The sequence below is a fragment of the Pecten maximus genome, chromosome 6, assembly GCF_902652985.1.
Source record: "Pecten maximus chromosome 6, xPecMax1.1, whole genome shotgun sequence".
Taxonomy (NCBI): Eukaryota; Metazoa; Mollusca; class Bivalvia; order Pectinida; family Pectinidae; genus Pecten; species Pecten maximus.
Window position 1 is genome coordinate 46,943,068 of NC_047020.1, and position 23,184 is coordinate 46,966,251.

Below are 23,184 nucleotides of genomic sequence, written 5' to 3' on the forward strand. Positions count from 1 at the left end.
TGATTATGGGGTGAAGATCTGCTTCAAAGATAGAAACGAAGTCAAGACTCAACATGATTGTGTTTAAAGAAACCTATTAAGTCCCTTGGGGTTGGGGAAAGACCCCTTGGCTTATTTTTTACATCAGGACTGTGTTCATCTCTTGATCTTAATTGTTTCAAAAATGCAATAAGTCCTTTATAGCAATATAGTCAAATTGATCCCTTTTGCCCCGCCCTTGAGGCCCCTGGGGGGGATCAGCCCATCATTTGTATAAATTTAAATCCCAGCCATCTAGAGATGTTATCACTGAAATAAAAATGTCAAACATTGCTTAGGTCCAGAGAAGAATTTGTTAATATCAATATTGCAAAATGGACCCTTTTTGTCCCTGCCCCTTGAGCCCCTGGGGGGTCAGCCCCATCATATGTATACATTTTAATCGCACCCACCTAGGGATGCTTCCTACTAAATTTAGTTAAATTCTGATCAGCGGTTCAGAAGAAGAAGTCAATTGTGTTGTCGGACGGACAGATGGATGCCTGACGCCACGGTATTGCATGAGCTCATCTTTGTCCTTCGGACCAGGTAAGCTAACTAAGAATAAGAAAGGCATGAGTGAGTGTGCGAGTGTCACACATTGATATATATATATATCAATTTTTTATTTGACATAACTGAATTTTAATCTGTAATTCCATGACATCTCTCTACAGTTCAATGCTAAAACATGTTTCTAGTAAAACATAAATATTGAGTTTACATTTTCTGTTTTGGAAGGTTTCCCACAAATTGGACAAGGAAGAACAGCTTTCTTCGCTCTCTCCAAGGTTTCTTGTTTCTTCTCTTCGTCATTTTTTTCTTTTTCCACCTGAAAATAAGAAAATATCTTTAAAGAATTCCTCTAATCTGGTTAATCGCTATCAATCTGATTCATAACCCTACAGCTTATTTCATTAGGCCCCACAGTCAGATGCCTCCAGTTCTGTATGTGTATTTGGGGGAAACTGAACATCTTTCATCTACTTGATTTTGGTGGGAAAACAGTTGTTGCAAGGGTGCTGGTATGGTACGCTATTAGGTGTCACTCGGATTAGACAATGGCTGGTACTACTACTGATATACGACTCACCATGATAGGTCACGGGACATCCATAACCCACTATACCACCATGATAGGTCACGGGACATCCATAACCCGCTATACCACCATGATAGGTCACGGGACATCCATAACCCGCTATACCACCATGATAGGTCACGGGACATCCATAACCCGCTATACCACCATGATAGGTCACGGGACATCCATAACCCACTATACCACCATGATAGGTCACGGGACATCCATAACCCACTATACCACCATGATAGGTCACGGGACATCCATAACCCGCTATACCACCATGAAAGGTCACGGGACATCCATAACCCGCTATACCACCATGATAGGTCACGGGACATCCATAACCCGCTATACCACCATGATAGGTCACGGGACATCCATAACCCGCTATACCACCATGATAGGTCACGGGACATCCATAACCCGCTATACCACCATGATAGGTCACGGGACATCCATAACCCGCTATACCACCATGATAGGTCACGGGACATCCATAACCCGCCTATACCACCATGATAGGTCACGGGACATCCATAACCCGCTATACCACCATGATAGGTCACGGGACATCCATAACCCGCTATACCACCATGATAGGTCACGGGACATCCATAACCCGCTATACCACCATGATAGGTCACGGGACATCCATAACCCGCTATACCACCATGATAGGTCACGGGACATCCATAACCCGCTATACCACCATGATAGGTCACGGGACATCCATAACCCGCTATACCACCATGATAGGTCACGGGACATCCATAACCCGCTATACCACCATGATAGGTCACGGGACATCCATAACCCGCTATACCACCATGATAGGTCACGGGACATCCATAACCCGCTATACCACCATGATAGGTCACGGGACATCCATAACCCACTATACCACCATCATAGGTCACGGGACATCCATAACCTACTACAGTCGAATCCGTATTAAGCGATCACTCAAGGGAAGTTGAAAAATGGTCTCTTAATGGAGATCGGTCTCTTAATAGAGATGGTATCTTAAATTTAATAAATGTTCATTAGCTTTTTATTTACTTTATAAATTGGCAATAATGATTCCTAATATACAGTGTATATGAAAAATGAACCACCACTTTGAATAAAACAAAACAAAAAACTATTTTTTTTTTTTTTTTTTTTTATAATTATTACCGTGCTAATTTTGGTCCTATATACATGTAAAATGGCTGGAATCGTGCTGGTATAAATTACCTTATCTATACACCGATTGAGGTGCTGGGTTTTCAGCTTAGAGTTTAGGCAAGACAAATCCCTCTTACAGCATGGACACGAGTAGCTATCCTCTTCATCCGTCCTCTCATCAGCACTTCCTGAAATGAAAAGGAATCCTCATCCAAGAAACAATTGTCAGACTTCCATTCCTAACCCTAACCCAAAACAAACCATTCCTAACTCTAACCCAAAACAAACCATTCCTAACTCTAACCCAAAACAAACCATTCCTAACTCTAACCCAAAACAAACCATTCCTAACTCTAACCCAAAACAAACAATTCCTAACCCTATAACCCTAACACAAAACAAACCAGGCCGAACGCGAACCCAAAACAAACCATTCCTAACTCTAACCCAAACAAACCATTCCTAACTCTAACCCAAAACAAACAATTCCTAACTCTAACCCAAAACAAACAATTTCTAACTCTAACCCAAAACAAACCATTCCTAACTCTAACCCAAAACAAACCATTCCTAACCCTAACACAAAACAAACGATTCCTAACTCTAACCCTAACACAAACAAACCATTCCTAACTCTAACCCAAAACAAACCATTCCTAACTCTAACACAAAACAAACCATTCCTAACTCTAACCCAAAACAAACCATTCCTAACTCTAACCCAAAACAAACCATTCCTAACTCTAACACAAAACAAACCATTCCTAACTCTAACCCAAAACAAACCATTCCTAACCCTAACACAAAACAAACCATTCCTAACCCTAACACAAAACAAACCATTCCTAACTCTAACACAAAACAAACCATTCCTAACCCTAACACAAAACAAACCATTCCTAACTCTAACCCAAAACAAACCATTCCTAACTCTAACCCAAAACAAACCATTCCTAACTCTAACACAAAACAAACCATTCCTAACCCTAACACAAAACAAACCATTCCTAACTCTAACCCAAAACAAACCATTCCTAACTCTAACACAAAACAAACCATTCCTAACCCTAACACAAAACAAACAGGCCGAACCCGAACCCAAACAAACCAGGCCGAACCCGAACACAAAACAAACCAGGCCGAACGCGAACACAAAACAAACCAGGCCGAACGCGAACCCAAAACAAACCAGCCGAACCCGAACACAAAACAAACCGAGGCCGAACGCGAACCCGAACACAAAACAAACCAGGCCGAACGCGAACCCAAAACAAACCAGGCCGAACTCGAACCCAAAACAAACCAGGCCGAACGCGAACCCAAAACAAACCAGGCCGAACGCGAACACAAAACAAACCAGGCCGAACCCGAACCCAAAACAAACCAGGCCGAACGCGAACCCAAACAAACCAGGCCGAACCCGAACACAAAACAAACCCAGGCCGAACCCGAACCCCAAACAAAACCAGGCCGAACCCGAACACAAAACAAACCAGGCCGAACGCGAACCCAAAACAAACCAGGCCGAACGCGAACCCAAAACAAAACCAGGCCGAACGCGAACCCAAAACAAACCAGGCCGAACGCGACCCAAACAAACCGGGCCGAACGCGAACCCAAACAAACCAGGCGAACGCGAACCCAAAACAAACCAGGCCGAACGCGAACCCAAAACAAACCAGGCCGAACGCGAACCCAAAACAAAGCAGGCCGAACCGGAACCCAAAACAAACCAGGCCGAACGCGAACCCAAACAAACCAGGCCGAACGCGAACCCAAAACAAACAAGGCCGAACGCGAACCCAAAACAAACCAGGCCGAACGCGAACACAAAACAAACCAGGCCGAACGCGAAACCAGAACAAACCAGGCCGAACGCGAACCCAAAACAAAACCAGGCCGAACGCGAACCCAAAACAAACCAGGCCGAACGCGAACCCAAACAAACCAGGCCGAACGCGAACCCAAAACAAACCAGGCCGAACGCGAAACCCAAAACAAACAAGGCCGAACGCGAACCCAAAACAAACCAGGCCGAACGCGAACCCGAACCCAAAACAAACCAGGCTAACTCTAACCCAAAACAAACCATTCCTAACTCTAACCCAAACAAACCATTCCTAACTCTAACCCAAAACAAACCATTCCTAACTCTAAACCCAAAACAAACAATTCCTAACTCTAACCCAAAACAAACCATTCCTAACCCTAACTCTAACCCAAAACAAACCATTCCTAACTCTAACCCAAAACAAACCATTCCTAACTCTAACACAAAACAAACCATTCCTAACTCTAACCCAAAACAAACCATTCCTAACTCTAACCCAAACAAACCATTCCTAACTCTAACACAAAACAAACAATTCCTAACTCTAACCCAAAACAAACCATTCCTAACTCTAACCCAAAACAAACCATTCCTAACTCTAACCCAAAACAAACCATTCCTAACTCTAACCCAAAACAAACCATTCCTAACTCTAACCCAAACAAACCATTCCTAACTCTAACCCAAAACAAACCATTCCTAACTCTAACACAAAACAAACCATTCCTAACTCTAACCCAAAACAAACCATTCCTAACTCTAACCCAAAACAAACCATTCCTAACTCTAACCCAAACAAACCATTCCTAACCCTAACCCAAACAAACCATTCCTAACTCTAACCCAAAACAAACCATTCCTAACTCTAACCCAAAACAAACCATTCCTAACTCTAACCCAAAACAAACAATTCCTAACTCTAACACAAAACAAACCATTCCTAACTCTAACCCAAAACAAACCATTCCTAACCCTAACACAAAACAAACGATTCCTAACTCTAACCCAAAACAAACCATTCCTAACTCTAACACAAACAAACCATTCCTAACTCTAACACAAAACAAACCATTCCTAACTCTAACACAAAACAAACCATTCCCAACTCTAACACAAACAAACCATTCCTAACTCTAACACAAAACAAACCATTCCTAACTCTAACCCAAACAAACCATTCCTAACTCTAACACAAAACAAACCATTCCTAATTCTAACCCAAAACAAACCATTCCTAACCCTAACACAAAACAAACCATTCCTAACTCTAACCCAAAACAAACCATTCCTAACTCTAACCCAAAACAAACCATTCCTAACTCTAACCCAAAACAAACCATTCCTAACTCTAACACAAAACAAACCATTCCTAACTCTAACCCAAAACAAACCATTCCTAACTCTAACACAAAACAAACCATTCCTAACTCTAACCCAAAACAAACCATTCCTAACTCTAACACAAAACAAACCATTCCTAACTCTAACCCAAAACAAACCATTCCTAACTCTAACACAAAACAACCATTCCTAACTCTAACCCAAAACAAACCATTCCTAACTCTAACACAAAACAAACCATTCCTAACTCTAACCCAAACAAACCATTCCTAACTCTAACACAAAACAAACCATTCCTAACTCTAACCCAAACAAACCATTCCTAACTCTAACACAAAACAAACCATTCCTAACTCTAACCCAAAACAAACCATTCCTAACTCTAACACAAAACAAACCATTCCTAACTCTAACCCAAAACAAACCATTCCGAACGCGAACACAAAACAAACCAGGCCGAACGAGAACCCAAAACAAACCAGGCGAACGCGAACACAAAACAAACCAGGCGAACGCGAACCAAAACAAACCAGGCCGAACGCGAACCAAAAAAACAAAAAAAAACCAGGCCGAACGCGATCACAAAACAAAACCAGGCAAACGCAACAAACAAAAAGGCCGAACGCGAACAACAAACAAACCCACAGAACAGCAAGAACCAAAAACAAAAAGGCCGAACGCAACCCAAAAAAACCAGGGCCGAACCAAAAAAACACAGGCCAACGCGAACCAAACAAACCAGGCCGAACGAACACAAAACAAACCAGGCCGAACGCGAAACCAAACAAAACCAGGCCGAACGGAACCCAAAACAAACCAGGCGAACCGAAACCCAAACAAACCAGTCCAACGAACCAACAAACAGCGAACGCAACCAAAACAAACCAGGCCGAACCGACGAACCAAAACAAACCAGCCGAACCGAACCAAAAACAAACCAGCCGAACCGAACCAAACAAACCAGGGCCAACGGAACAAACAAACCAGGCCGATAACGCTAACCCAAAACAACCAGTCCGAACCGAACACAAAAACAAACCATGCCGAACCACGAACACAAAAACAAAAACCAGCAACGTAACAACCCAAAACAAACCAGTCGAAACCGAACCAAAACAAACCAGGCCAACCGAACCCAAAACAAACCAGGCTAACTCGAACCCAAAAAACCAGGCCCAACTCTAACCCAAAACAAACCATTCCTAACCCTAACCCTAACCCAAAACAAACCATTCCTAACCCTAACACAAAACAAACCATTCCTAACTCTAAACCAAAACAAACCATTCCTAACTCTAACCCAAAACAAAACCATCCAAACACCAACACAAAAAAACCATGGTCCTAACCGAACCCAAACAAAACTAGCTCGAACACAAAAACAAACGAAGCCGTAACGGAACCACAAAACAAACAATCTGAACTCGAACACCAAACAAACCATTCCTAACCCTAAACAAAACAAACACAGTCCTACCTCTAACAAAAAACCATCCGAACTCTAACCCAAAACAAACCATTCCTAACCCTAACACAAAACAAACAATTCCTAACCCTAACCCTAACACAAAACAAACCATTCCTAACTCTAACCCAAAACAAACCATTCCTAACTCTAACCCAAACAAACCATTCCTAACTCTAACCCAAAACAAACAATTCCTAACTCTAACCCAAACAAACCATTCCTAACTCTAACACAAAACAAACCATTCCTAACTCTAACCCAAAACAAACCATTCCTAAACCTCTGTTGCCCTCCTAATAGATTTTACTGTACTGAAAAATGTAATACATCAATGTGTTGCCTAGTCCTAATACATTCTAATTAAAGGTTGTAATGTAGCTTTGATAACTGAACGATTCCTATCCAGGTGTTAAGCTGTAGAATTCAGCTACCGTATGCACAGTTAAACATGTTTTTTTTTTCAATCTTTTTTTTTGAAAATGAACCTCAAAAACGTACCTGCGCACTCTACATGAATATTTACAGTAATACAAAATTGCATTTAATGAAAATAGTTAAGTTCTATACTGTAAAAGTGGAAATGTTCGCGAAGAGGAAATTTAAGTTATTTCGCAAACCAATAAATCTCCACACGCGAACATAATAACACGTGAAAATATTGACACACAAATGTTTCTACCAAACAAACTAAATACAATAAGATCTGAGAGCGAGTTCCTAGTAGTATATATACCACATCAGCATTCAAGCGCCATATTGTCCGTGATGTGTAAGGTTGACATGGTCGGTCAAGCGACATGCATGACTATACTGATTTGAGTAATGAGTAAAATGATGGTATTTTATCTAATTCAATGTTAATCTATCATTAAATTTTCTTCATTTCATGATAATTATGATCGTTACTACGATACTGTAAACATTGATCATGGAGCTGCTCACCATTTTTTAGCCCCAAAATAGCACACGTTTCATTTGCGTCACAAAAGATAAACCTATTTGTATTAGAAACGTAAAAGTTGAGTCTCTGCATGGTGATATGTTTTATTTGAATCGCAATTTGAGACACCTGTTTGTTTTGACCCTACATGAATAGATCTCATTTGCCCAATTATGCTCGAGATTTAATTTCATCAAAATCCATTTAATCCTTTAGGACTAGAAGGGCTGCCCTGCAAGTAGGGCGTAAGAATTGTACCTGCTGCTCCCACTGCATGATCGTAAGAGGCGACTAAACTTGGGATCTTATCTTTTCTCTTTTTTCTTAACAACTTTTCTTCTTCCTAATGTCTCCCTTGACAATGCCTCACTTTTGGCCTTTAGTTGAGCGTTCGCCGCTGTGAGGAAGGTTTTGGGTTCTGTCCCCTGGCTGAGACATACCAGAGTCTTTAAAAATGGTAGTTGCTAAATCCTCCTTAGCTCTCAGCATATTTGGAGTGGGACGACTGGTTTGCCTGTTGTCAGTATAATGTGACCGGGTGGGGTGTGCTGCTGGGTGTCTTCGGCAGTATGCTTCATTGAGATAGCTCTATAAATCAGCAAATGTTCCGGCCTATCACAAGGAAACTTAACACGAACATACCGCAGCCTGCCAAAACACACATATGCACTCACCACACGCATACATGTCGCACCCACGGGAGGCCGTCCTTAAATGACCTTAGCTGTTAATAGGACGTTAAACAAAATAAACCAAACCAAACCAAACTAGAAGTGACTTACCTCAATTTCCCCTAAATTTCATCATTAATACAAAATCTGTTCCCTTTTCATAAGGATATTTCTGATCATATTTGGTTCAAATATATTCAGCACTTTATGACTAGTAGCGATTTAAAAGACTTGCATCTATTTCCCTTTTTGGGCTCCGTCTCTCTGGCCCCAGTTTATGCAAAATCTGTTCCTCTTCCCCTAAATTTAAATCCATTCAGTGCTTTATGATGAGTAGAGATTTAAAGGATTTGCTTCTATTTACCTTTTGGGCCCCATCCCTCTGGCCCCAGGGAGGTCAGATCCCTCTAGAGTCACCATTTATGCAAAATCTTTTCCTGTTGTATGTATGTATTCCAAGGATGCTTCTGACTGAATTGGGCTCAAATCTATTCATAGCTTTATGACAAGTAGAGATTTAACGGAATTACCTCTATTTCCCCTATTGGGGCCCCATGCCCATCTGGCCCCTTGGGGGTCAGAGTCACCATTTATGCAAAACCTGTTCCCCTTCCTTTAAGGACGTTTCTGACCAAATTGGGTTAAAATCCATCAATAACTTTATGAATAGTAGCGATTTAAAAAATAACCTCTATTTCCTCTATTGGGCCCCGCCCCTCTGGCCCTTGGGGGTAAGAATGTCATTAATGCAAAATCTTTTCCCCTTCCCCCAAGGATCCTTCTGACCAAATTTGGTTAAAATCAAAACAGTATTTTATGACTAGTAGCGATCTAAACAAATGTTGATGGATGACGGACATCAGATGACGAATGACGCACCATATGGCATAAGCTCAAGAATCAACCCTAAAATATGTGACGTATATTGTTTTTCTGTCTTGGTACTGAGCCAATCGATGCAAGCTTTCAATGGAGTTTGTTAAAAAAAATCTTACTTTACTTAAATGCCAAATGAGTGCAAATTTATTTTCATTAAGACTGACAGCGCAAAAATATCCACATCATGAACAGTTTGGAAGCTGACTAAGCAAAAATTTCAACTAATCAAAATATCCACTTTTAGCGTAATTGTACATGTTTTTTCAGAGGGAATGGAGGCATTCTTTCAACTTGGGTAGAAAACTAATCATATCCAAATTCCAATGCAAATTGTTGCTAAATTACAGACTAACACAGATACAGACACGACACCTTGTAAACTAGCAGTTATAATGAAGTATTTCTTTATGGCATTATATAACTAACCTGTGACTGGCTGTATTGTCACATTATATAACTTAACTAGTGACTGGCTGTATTGTCACATTATATAACTAACCTGTGACCGGCTGTATTGTCATATTATATAACTAACCTGTGACTGGCTGTATTGTCATATTATATAACTAACTAGTGACTGGCTTTATTGTCACATAAAACTAACCTGTGACTGGCTGTATTGTCACATTATATAACTAATATGTGACTGGCTGTATTGCCACATTATATAACTAACCTGTGACTGGCTGTATTGTCACATTATATAACTAACTTTTGACTGGCTGTATTGTCACTTTATATAACTAACCTGTGACTGGCTGTATTGCCACATTATATAACTAACCTGTGACTGGCTGTATTACCACATTATATAACTAACCTGTTACTGGCTGTATTGTCACATTATATAACTAACCTGTGACTGGCTGTATTACCACATTATATAACTAACCTGTGACTGGCTGTATTGTCACATTATATAACTAACTAGTGACTGGCTGTATTGTCATATTATATAACTAACCTGTGGATGGCTGTATTGCCACATTATATAACTGATATGTGACTGGCTGTATTGCCACATTATATAACTAACTAGTGACTGGCTGTATTGTCATATTATATAACTAACCTGTGGATGGCTGTATTGCCACATTATATAACTAATATGTGACTGGCTGTATTGCCATATTATATAACTAACCTGTGACTGGCTGTATTGTCATATTATATAACTAACTAGTGACTGGCTGTATTGTCATATTATATAACTAACCTGTGACTGGCTGTATTGCCACATTATATAACTAACCTGTGACCGGCTGTATTGTCACATTATATAACTAACCTGTTACTGGCTGTATTGTCACATTATATAACTAACCTGTGACTGGCTGTATTGTCACATTATATAACTAACCTGTTACTGGCTGTATTGTCACATTATATAACTAACCTGTTACTGGCTGTATTGTCACATTATATAACTAACTAGTGACTGGCTGTATTGTCACATTATATAACTAACCTGTGACTGGCTGTATTGTCATATTATATAACTAACCTGTGACTGGCTGTATTGTCATATTATATAACTAACCTGTGACCGGCTGTATTGTCACATAAAACTAACCTGTGACTGGCTGTATTGTCACATTATATAACTAACCTGTGACCAGCTGTATTACCACATTATATAACTAACCTTTGACTGGCTGTAATGTCATATTATATAACTAACCTGTGACTGGCTGTATTGTCACATTATATAACTAACCTTTGACTGGCTGTATTGTCACATATATCTAACCTGTGACTGGCTGTATTGTCATATTATATAACTAACCTGTGACTGGCTGTATTGTCACATTATATAACTAACCTGTGACTGGCTGTATTACCACATTATATAACTAAACTTTGACTGGCTGTATTGTCACATTATATAACTAATATGTGACTGGCTGTATTGTCACATTATATAACTAACCTGTGACTGGCTGTATTGTCATATTATATAACTAACCTGTGACTGGCTGTATTGTCACATAAAACTAACATGTGACCGGCTGTATTGTCATATTATATAACTAACCTTTGACTGGCTTTTTTGTATTGTCACATTATATAACTAATATGTGACTGGCTGTATTGCCACATTATATAACTAACCTGTGACTGGCTGTATTGTCACATAAAACTAACCTGTGACTGGCTGTATTGTCATATTATATAACTAACCTGTGACTGGCTGTATTACCACATTATATAACTAACCTGTGACTGGCTGTATTGTCACATTATATAACTAACCTGTGACTGGCTGTATTACCACATTATATAACTAACCTGTGACTGGCTGTATTGCCACATTATATAACTAACCTGTGACTGGCTGTATTGTCATATTATATAACTAACCTTTGACTGGCTTTTTTGTATTGTCACATTATATAACTAATATGTGACTGGCTGTATTGCCACATTATATAACTAACCTGTGACTGGCTGTATTGTCACATTATATAACTAACCTGTGACTGGCTGTATTGTCACATAAAACTAACCTGTGACTGGCTGTATTGTCATATTATATAACTAACCTGTGACTGGCTGTATTACCACATTATATAACTAACCTGTGACTGGCTGTATTGTCACATTATATAACTAACCTGTGACTGGCTGTATTACCACATTATATAACTAACCTGTGACTGGCTGTATTGCCACATTATATAACTAACCTGTGACTGGCTGTATTGTCATATTATATAACTAACCTTTGACTGGCTTTTTTGTATTGTCACATTATATAACTAATATGTGACTGGCTGTATTGCCACATTATATAACTAACCTGTGACTGGCTGTATTGTCACATTATATAACTAACCTGTGACTGGCTGTATTGTCCTTTTAAACCTCAACTGTAGGCATCTCTGTATGTGACCCTTCAAATCTACCTGTGTAAAGAACAGTCCACAGGCAAGACATCGACTGTCTGCTGAATCATCTACACTAGTACTCTCCTCCTCTCTGTTTACATCAATTGGATCGGCTCCTCTTTTGACATCTGGACGGACATTTTCTTCAGGATAAGACAAATTTCTAGTTGTCTCCCTTCTCTGTATTTGTTTGTCCCTGGATTGTATCACTTCCGTTCCAATAGAACGACAGGTTGACGTGGCCTTTGCATGCCTTGAATGTTGGAATTCTGATGTTTCATCTTGATCTACATCAGGTATCAACACAACCTTGGCATTATCGCCTCTCCCCTTCTTTCTTAGAGACAGCTTTGAGTTTGATTTCTTTCTCACCTCTTTAGACATAATTCTAATGCTAGTATGTGTATTGAGGTGAAATTCTTGATCAAGAAAAAAAACACCTTTAACTGAGGAAAACTTTTACTTTTTACAATGTAAACATACCACTTTTCTAAGTAGGAAATTTCACCAGTTTATCTTTCATCATATACAATTGTTATCACAAGTTCTGGACTGTTTATTGTCACTTGAGGTCACATACCACAGTACAAAGGTCACATACCACAGTACAAAGGTCACACACCGTTGTATGAAGTAACACTTAATTTTCTATAACTCCTCCTTATTTAATTACTTTCCTTCGTTATAAACATGCTCCACTAAATGCTTCAAATGTGCATGTCGACCTTCATCCTGGCTGGAAGCTAAAGTCTCTGCAAGTGTTTTTTCTGTTCTTTTCTTTCGCTGATCCTCAAAATAACTTCTAGCAGAACTGTAAAAAAAAGGATGTAACATATAATTATCTGACCATAATACTCACAGATGTATGAAAAATTCTAAGAAAGAATTAGTAAATTGAGCAGCTTAAATATAGGTCAAGGTAATTTTCACAAACTGTGTAGTACTAAATGCCTGCAAGCAACCTGCTATAGCTATGTTACTATCCTTGGTTCTATGTATTAAGTTTTGTAACCCGGTGTCATATAAGATAAGTATCCCCCATAGGATTTGTATCCGGATACTAAAACTGGCCATAGAATTTGTATCCCCCCCATAGGAAAAGTATCCCCCCTATTCATATGAAACCTTATCTGTATACGAGTGTTCAATACAATGAATTTATATACTAGAAAGTATTAATGAACTCTTTTTTTGATAATTGGAGGATTAAAGGAGTTTTTAAGATATTGGGAGAATGGACTGCAGGGGTGTATGTTTTATATACAGACTTATCTATTTAATCATGACATGTCAATTTAAGTGACAGCAAATATGATATAAACAATTTGCAGTGGTTCCCTGTTCACTTTTATATATGTGTTCCTCTCTGCATAACTGGTGACTCTTACACCTAGGTGTATATAATGATTGTCATCAAAGACAATTAGGGAGGGGTGGTGAGCAGTCATGCATGGGGTCAGGGTGTGATGTACACACAATCAGCAGGATGGCCATGGACTTGACAGGTGTGAATTTATTGTGGATGATGTGTGTTATGACAAAGTCTTAAACTTATAAATATTAGGATTTGGTTTGGTTTAAAGAAAATAGCTCATAGAGATTTAGGTTTTTTTTATTTAAACATTTATTACCATTATCATATTGTCCAAATTTCTTTAGTATTAATTATTATTATATATAATCTATAAATATAAGTTATTACCTAGTACTGTGTGATATCAATGAATATTTAATAATGGCTTTGATTTATTAAATGTATATATATATATACATACCATTTTTTCCAATTTCCAGAAAGACATGGATTTTTACATCAACAATTAAAAAAAAATTAAGTTTTTGCTGGTTCGTTTCAATATGGTTTTCTCCATTCACAACTTGACAAGATAAATTGGATGCATACAATATTAACAAAACAAAAATAAGCTATCTTTTAACATCCTTTCTTTAACATAAATATGCTGATTTCTATAGCCATAGCATTTGTATCCCCTCATTTGTTAATTACTGAAGTTAATTTCTATAACAGTAGGATTTGTATCCCCCCTACTTTATGTCATTTAATCTGATTTCTATAGCTGTAGGAATTGTATCCCCCCTACTTGATGTCATTAAAGCTGATTTCTATAGCCATAGGATTTGTATCCCCCCCTACTTTATGTCATTTAATCTGTTTTCTATAGCCATATGATTTGTATCCCCCCTACTTTATGTCATATTAGTTGATTTCTATACCATAGGATTTGTATCCCCCCTACTTTATGTCATTTAATCTGATTTCTATAGCTGTAGGAATTGTATCCCCCCTACTTGATGTCATTAAAGCTGATTTCTATAGCCATAGGATTTGTATCCCCCCTACTTTATGTCATTTAATCTGTTTTCTATAGCCATATGATTTGTATCCCCCCTACTTTATGTCATATTAGTTGATTTCTATACCATAGGATTTGTATCCCCCCTACTTTATGTCATTTAATCTGATTTCTATAGCCATAGGATTTGTATCCCCCCTACATTTTGTCAGTTAAACTGATTTCTATAGCCATAGGATTTGTATCCCCCCCCCCCTACTTTATGTCATATTATTTGATTTCTATAGCCGTAGGAATTGTATCCCCCCTACTTTATGTCATTAAGGCTTATTTCTATAGCCTTAGGAATTGTATCCCCCCAACTTATGTCATATTAGTTGATTTCTATAGCCATAGGAATTGTATCCCCCCTACTTTTTGTCAGTTAAACTGATTTCTATAGCCATAGGATTTGTATCCCCCCCTACTTTATGTCATATTAGTTGATTTCTATAGCCGTAGGAATTGTATCCCCCCTACTTTATGTCATTTAGGCTGATTTCTATAGCCATAGGATTTGTATCCCCCCCTACTTTATGTCATATTAGTTGATTTCTATAGCCGTAGGATTTGTATCCCCCCTACTTTATGTCATTAAGGCTTATTTCTATAGCCGTAGGAATTGTATCCCCCCAACTTATGTCATTTCAAGATGATATCTATAGCCATAGGATTTGTATCCCCCTAACTTTGTCATTTAGGCTGATTTCTATAGCCATAGGATTTGTATCCCCCCCTACTTTATGTCATATTAGTTGATTTCTATAGCCGTAGGAATTGTATCCCCCCTACTTTATGTCATTTAGGCTGATTTCTATAGCCATAGGATTTGTATCCCCCCTACTTTATGTCATTAAGGCTTATTTCTATAGCCGTAGGAATTGTATCCCCCCAACTTATGTCATTTCAAGATGATATCTATAGCCATAGAATTTGTATCCCCCTAACTTTATGTCATTTAGGCTGATTTCTATAGCCATAGGATTTGTATCCCCCCCTACTTTGTCATATTAGTTGATTTCTATAGCCGTAGGAATTGTATCCCCCCTACTTTATGTCATTTAGGCTGATTTCTATAGCCATAGGAATTGTATCCCCCCTACTTTATGTCATTAAGGCTTATTTCTATAGCCGTAGGAATTGTATCCCCCCAACTTATGTCATTTCAAGATGATTTCTATAGCCATAGGAATTGTATCCCCCTAACTTTATGTCATTTAGGCTGATTTCTATAGCCATAGGATTTGTATCCCCCTCTACTTTATGTCATATTAGTTGATTTCTATAGCCGTAGGAATTGTATCCCCCCAACTTATGTCATTTCAAGATGATGTCTATAGCCATAGGATTTGTATCCCCCCTACTTTATGTCATTTAGGCCGATTTCTATAGCCATAGGATTTGTATCCCCCCTACTTTATGTCATTAAGGCTTATTTCTATAGCCGTAGGAATTGTATCCCCCCAACTTATGTCATTTCAAGATGATTTCTATAGTCGTAGGAATTGTATCCCCCCAACTTTGTCATTAAAATTATGGTTCTTATTGGAAAACCTGTTTATAGTGACCGGTTGCCATAGCAACCATAATTTTGAGAAAAAGAAAGAGGCATGCACATCTACACATAGTCTTTTATATTTGTGTGAAGTTTCATTGAAATTGGCCGTTCGCTTTAGGAGTTGTCCGGACAAACTTCAAGTTTTAGTTCTTACGGGAAAACCTGTTTATAGTGATCAGTTGCCATAGCAACCATAATTTTGAGAAAAAGAAAGTGGCATGTACATCTACACATGATCTGATCATTAATATTTGTGTGAAGTTTCATTGTAATCGGCCCATCGGTTTAGGAGGAGTTGTCCGGACAACATGTGTCGACAGACAGATGGTCGGACGGACGGACAACCTGATTCCAGTATACCCCCTAACTTCGTTGCGGGGGTGTAATGAAACATGGTCTAACAGTAACGGGTGGGCATACTCATATTCTATCAAAGTAACAAGATAGGTACAAACATGGTCTAACAGTAACGGGTGGGCATACTCATATTCTATCAAAGTAACAAGATAGGTACAAACATGGTCTAACAGTAACGGGTGGGCATACTCATGTTCTATCGAAGTAACAAGATAGGTACAAACATGGTCTAACAATAACGGGTGGGTAAACTCATATTCTATCGAAGTAACAAGATAGCTAGTTTACATGTTTTGATAGTATTAGTATAACAAAAGGCAATATAGATAATATTATAGATAAAGATAACAAAATGTTATTTTTTGCACAACAAAAGATGTGACCCTTACGTGGTTTCAGTATAGAATTATACATAGAATATTGGCAATATGAGTACTGTAAATCACTTACATTTCGCGTGGGATTTATTTTCCTGTTAATTTGCAAGGAGAGTCAAACGCAAATTCAAATCCCTCGCGAATATTTATATAAGAATGACAATAATAAGTGGCGTCCATTTTGAATCTATCGTAATCTTTATTTGGTGAACAGACATCGCCATTAAAGTATATATCTAGAGTGTATTTTTATATCACAAAACACCAACATTTCACACACAAAAACCCGCTGAACACTAATACTGTAGTTGAACTCGGACTTATTGACAATACCTTCTAGACGACGATTTAGTTAATTTAAGCGCAGAAGGTCTGATCCCGAAGATCCTGGATAATCACCTGGAAGACGTCGTACTTGCTTACATACATGTATTTCGTACTTCACATCACTTGATTCTACATGTTTGTTCACTGTTTCTGTAATTGGGACTGGCAAATTATCTTTGGTTACTATTTTTAGCTCACCTGGCCGGAAGTGCCAGTGAGCTTAATTATGGCATGGTGCGTCGTCCGTCCATCAACTTTTCCTTTAAATCACTACTAGTCCTAAACTACTCAGTGGATTTTGATCCATGTTTGGTCTGAAGCATCCTTGGGTGAAGGGGAACCAATTTTGTATAAATGGTGGGTCTGGCTCCCCAGGGGCCTGGGGGGTAGGGCCCAATAGGGGAAATATAGCAAATTCTTTGAAATCCTTCTTCTGTAGGAATAAAGGGATTTGATCCATATTTGGTCTGAAACATCCTTGGGTGAAGGGGAACCAATTTTGTATAAACGGTTGGTCTGGCCCCCCAGGGGCCCAATAGGGGAAATAGACATTAGTCTTTAAATTGCTATTAGTCATAAAGTTTTTAATGGATTTTAACCAGATTCTGTCAGGAACATCCTTGCGGGAAGGGGAACAGAGTTTGTATAAATTTTTACTATGAACCCCCAGGGGCCTGAGGGGTGGGGCAAATTGGGAAAATAGGGTTAATCCTTTAAATCGCTACTAGTCATAAAGTTATAAATGAATTTGAACCAAATTTGGTCAGGAACATCCTTGGAAGAAGGGAAACAGAATTTGAACTAGAACTGTCGCCAGGATGGCTGACTAATACCCCCGCAATCTGCACAAGTCAATGGTGAATTGGAACTGTTAATTAGAGGCTTATTAAGATAACCCAGTAATAAAGTGACCAGTTGCCATAGCAACCATAGTTAAAAAAAAAAAAAAAAAAGTGGCATGCACATATAAACATGCTCTTCTATATTTGTGTGAAGTTTCATTGAAATTGGCCATTTAGTTTAGGAGGAGTTGTCCGGACACACTTAAAGTTATGGTTCTTATCAGAAAACCTGTTTATAGTGACCAGTTGCCATAACAACCATAATTTTGAAAGAAAAGAAAGTGGCATGCACATCTATACATGGTCCTTTATATTTGTGTGAAGTTTCATTGAATCGTTTAGGAGGAGTTGTCCGGACAAACTTAAAGTTATGGTTCTGATCAGAAAACCTGTTTATAGTGACCAGTTGCCATAGCAACCATAACCGATAGGGAAAATAGGGGTTAATCCTTTAAATCGCTATTAATCATTAAGTTACAAATTGATTTTAACTAAATTTGGTCAGGAACATCCTTGTGGGAAGGGGGAAAGAGAGTTTATATAAATATTGACTCTGACCCCCAAGGGGCTTGAAGGGTGGGGCCAAATAGGGGAAATAGAGATTATAGTCCTTTATATCGCTACTAGTCATAAAGTTTCAAATGGATTTTAACCCAATTTGGTCAGAAACATCCTTGGTGAAAGGGGAACAGATTTTGCATAAATGGTTACTGTAACCCTCCATCCCATAACTATGTATGGCATTGCTGGACATTAAGGGATAAACAAAATTCTTATGTAAAAATAGGCCCAAGGGTCTTTCCCCACCCTAAGGGAATTAGTTTCTTTAAACTTATGTTGTAAAAATAATCCGTAGGGTCTTTCAGTCCCTTAGAGAGTATGTGTATTAACAAATTGAACATAAACATTATTTTGACTTTTGGTCAATTCCAACCAGGTGAGCGATACAGGCCCCATGGGCCTCTTGTTTAAATTGGATATCTGTGGCGTGGTCATGTCGGTTAAATAATGCATAATAAAACTATATATGAACGGACATGAAACTTGTATATAGCCTAGAGGTATATACTGGTATGGTACATACAATTCAGTATAGACAGACAACATATCACATGACTTTTCTTGTACCGTCACATGACTCTCATGACAAAATGGCTACCAACATGGAAATATCGCCAACCTGTTAACGTCATTCGTGAATTTAAAGTCATTTAGAGGTCAGAATTCACAAAATATATATATCCGCGAAATTATATATCCGCGAATAACTGACAAAGTAGGGGGGATACAATTCCTACGGCTATAGAAATAAGCTTAACTGACATAAAGTTTGGGGGATACAAATCCTACGGCTATAGAAATCAGCTTAACTGACATAAAGTAGGGGGGATACAATTCCTATGGCTATAGAAATCAACTTAAATGACATAAAGTAGGGGTATACAAATCTTATGGCTATAGAAATCAACAAATATGACATAAAGTAGGGGGGGATACAATTCCTATGGCTATAGAAATCAGATTAAATGACATAAAGTAGGGGGGATACAATTCCTACGGCTATAGAAATCAGATTAAATGACATAACGTAGGGGGGATACAAATCCTATGGTATAAAAATCAACTAATATGACATAAATTAGGGGGGATACAATTCCTACGGCTATAGAAAACAGATTAAATGACATAAAGTAGGGGGGATACAATTCCTATGGCTATAGAAATCAGCTTATATGACATAAAGTAGGGGGGATACAAATCCTACAGCTATAGAAAACAGATTAAATGACATAAAGTAGGGGGGATACAATTCCTATGGCTATAGAAATCAGCTTATATGACATAAAGTAGGGGGGATACAAATCCTACGGCTATAGAAATCAGATTAAATGACATAAAGTAGGGGGGATATAAATCCTATGGTATAGAAATCAACTAATATGACATAAATTAGGGGGGATACAATTCCTACGGCTATAGAAAACATATTAAATGACATAAAGTAGGGGGGATACAATTCCTATGGCTATAGAAATCAGCCTAAATGACATAAAGTAGGGGGGATACAAATCCTGTGGCTTTAGAAATCAGCCTAAATGACATAAAGTAGACATAAAATAGGGGGGATACAAATCCTATGGCTATAGAAATCAGCCTAAATGACATAAAGTAGGGGGGATACAAATCCTATGGCTATAGAAATCAGCCTTAATGACATAAAGTAGGGGAGATACAAATCCTATGGCTAGAAATCAGATTAAATGACATAAAGTAGGGGGGATACAATTCCTATGGCTATAGAAATAAGCTTAACTGACATAAATTAGGGGGGGATACAAATCCTATGGCTATAAAAATCAACTTAAATGACATAAAGTAGGGGGGATACAAATCCTATGGCTATAAAAATCAGCCGAAATAACATAACGTAGGGGGGATACAAATCCTATGGCTATGAAAGTCAATTTCAATGACATAAAATAGGGGGGGATACAAATCCTGTGGCTTTAGAAATCAGTCTAAATGACATAAAGTAGCGGGGATACAAATCCTATGGCTAGAAATCAGATTAAATGACATAAAATAGGGGGGATACAAATACTATGGCTATAGAAATCAGCTTAAATGACATAAATTAGGGGGGATACAAATCCTATGGCTATAGAAATCAACTTAAATGACATAAAGTAGGGGGGATACAAATCCTATGGCTATAAAAATCAGCCGAAATAACATAACGTAGGGGGGATACCAATCCTATGGCTATAAAAGTCAGTTTCAATGACATAAAGTAGGGGGGGGGGGGGGGGGGGGGGGATACAAATCCTGTGGCTATAGAAATCAGCCTAAATGACAAAAAGTTGGGGTGATACAAATTCTAATAAAATATTGAGTAATACTTAAAGAAAAAGAAAAACTTGATAACATGTCTTTATCACTATTTCATATTGCATCTATATGCAATTCTTCAGACTATGAACATTTTTAACAATTTTGGATAGAACATATATTTGTGTCATTTGAAAATGTCCTAAATACATAATAACAAGTCAATTCACTAGAAATGAAACTCAAAATTTAAAGTAATGATCACTTGAGTGATTTAAAATCTCACATCTTTATACAGCACATAGATCGTGATTAATTTCCTCTTTTCAGTGGGACTCTGAAGAAAATCTGTGATTTGGTTGATGAATTCAAAGTTCATGTTGGTTGTTTTAGGTTCTTTTTAAGAATGGCTTAATGATATATTCTTTTACCCCACTCCAACATCTACATAGGTGAACAGGTGATAGGTAATAATGATTAAAACAACACTCTGTCAACTATGACAGATATTCCCTGGGGCCATCTAACAGGTTTACCTTTCCCCAAGTGACACGCACAGGGCAGACTTTATATTCAGTATAAGTTTCAATTATTACTGCTTCAGTGACTATATCAGGGTTGATCAACAATTCAAATGATTTTTAACAGTTTTGAAATAATTCATCAATTTTATTGAATAGTGAAAGAGAAAAAAAAATGAAATTATCTGATAATACTTTATTGTCCAACCTTTTAAAGCAGTTAAACGGTAAAAAAAACATTTCCAAAATTCTTACATTGTTACCTTATGATAAATTTTAGGGGGGGATACAATTCCTATGGGGGGGATACTTATCCTATGGCCATTTATTGTATCCGGATACTTATCCTATGGCCATATATTGTACCCGGATACTAATCCTATGGCCTGTTTTAGTATCCGGGTACTTATCCTATGGGGGATACAAATCCCACATGACACCGGTACGTGATCCGTAAGGTACGTGATCTGTAAGGTACGTGATCCGGTACGTGATCCGTAAGGTACGTGATCTGTAAGGTACGTGATCCGGTACGTGATCCGTAAGGTACGTGATCTGTAAGGTACGTGATCTGGTACGTGATCCGTAAGGTATGTGATCCGTCTATCATCAGTAGATCGGTCACATTAACACTAAAATAATGCACACGGAATAAATGGTGCTTGATATACTGTGTAATTAGCTCAGAGCAATGGAAATAAATGCTGCTGTCACATGTCAATTTGCCAGTACATGGAGATAATTACCTGATATTTGAGGCCAAAGGCGGAAAATTGATTGTCTCACTGTAGAATATACTGTAGAGTTAGAATGACTGTAAAAATGTGAATTTTTTCCCCCAAACAGCTAGTCTAGTATACAAGCAGCTCTTTATTGACTTAATAAGCACCCATATTTTTTTCCAGGAAAGAGGATGAATGCACTTAAAAAATGCCATGAAAATGTGTTTCACCACATTGATCTACAGTCTAAGAAAAAAAAAAAAAACTTTTCTCGATAAATGCTTTAATAAGCATATCAATTAAGTTTTTTTAGAAAACAAATATTCCACTGTTGGTATGTGATGTTTTCTTGAAATAATTATTTGAACTTAATAAATAACAATTTCTAGCACAAGAAATTTACTTAATAACAATGTCTAGCACAAGAAATGTACTTGTCAGAGTCTAAACCACAGTATTCTGTTGACTACAGATGTGTCTGATGTTTCTATAAAGAGAGGAATTGTAAAGAATGTTGGCACAATACTGCAAACCATATATTTTTTTTTTTTTTTTTTTTTGTTACAGATGAGATTGACCGGGGTCTAGAGAACTCGTACAACACCAGACTGTCCACAGGAGTGTCCAGCAAGGATAATGTGGTGATTAAACTCCTGTGTGGAGGTGACCTTCTCGAGTCTTTCGGAACTCCGGGTCTGTGGAAGGACGAAGATGTAAGATTACCAGATCGATTAGAGAGATTAGGTTTCTGTGTTTGCAACAGTCATTTGTAAATCAATATAAATATATATAATACAACGTCCTTTAAATTAACGCCAATATATAACATTCCTATGTATAAAGTTTGTAATTTCCTTTCACTCCCTCAATCAATTCTTTTGAAATTTTGATCATGTGATCAATGTCACTTTAGTATATAGTTCAGTAGTTGTGACTTAATTTTTCCTTTGGAAGATTTTTTTGGAGTTATGCCCCTTTTATGAACTCTTTTATATCAAAAATAGTCC

General features: G+C 38.0%; 1 protein-coding gene across 1 annotated transcript in view; it reads right to left on the reverse strand.

Moving 5' to 3' along the window:
• Positions 1-23,184, reverse strand: part of LOC117329918 — a 141,071-nt gene that overhangs the window by 116,047 nt on the left and 1,840 nt on the right. The window contains exons 2-4 of the mRNA XM_033888151.1: positions 12,239-13,101; positions 2,342-2,460; positions 743-850 (exon numbers count right to left, since the gene is read on the reverse strand). Coding sequence (XP_033744042.1) covers positions 743-850; positions 2,342-2,460; positions 12,239-12,674 — 663 coding nt within the window. The 5' untranslated portion in view covers positions 12,675-13,101. The remainder of the gene's footprint in view (positions 1-742; positions 851-2,341; positions 2,461-12,238; positions 13,102-23,184) is intronic.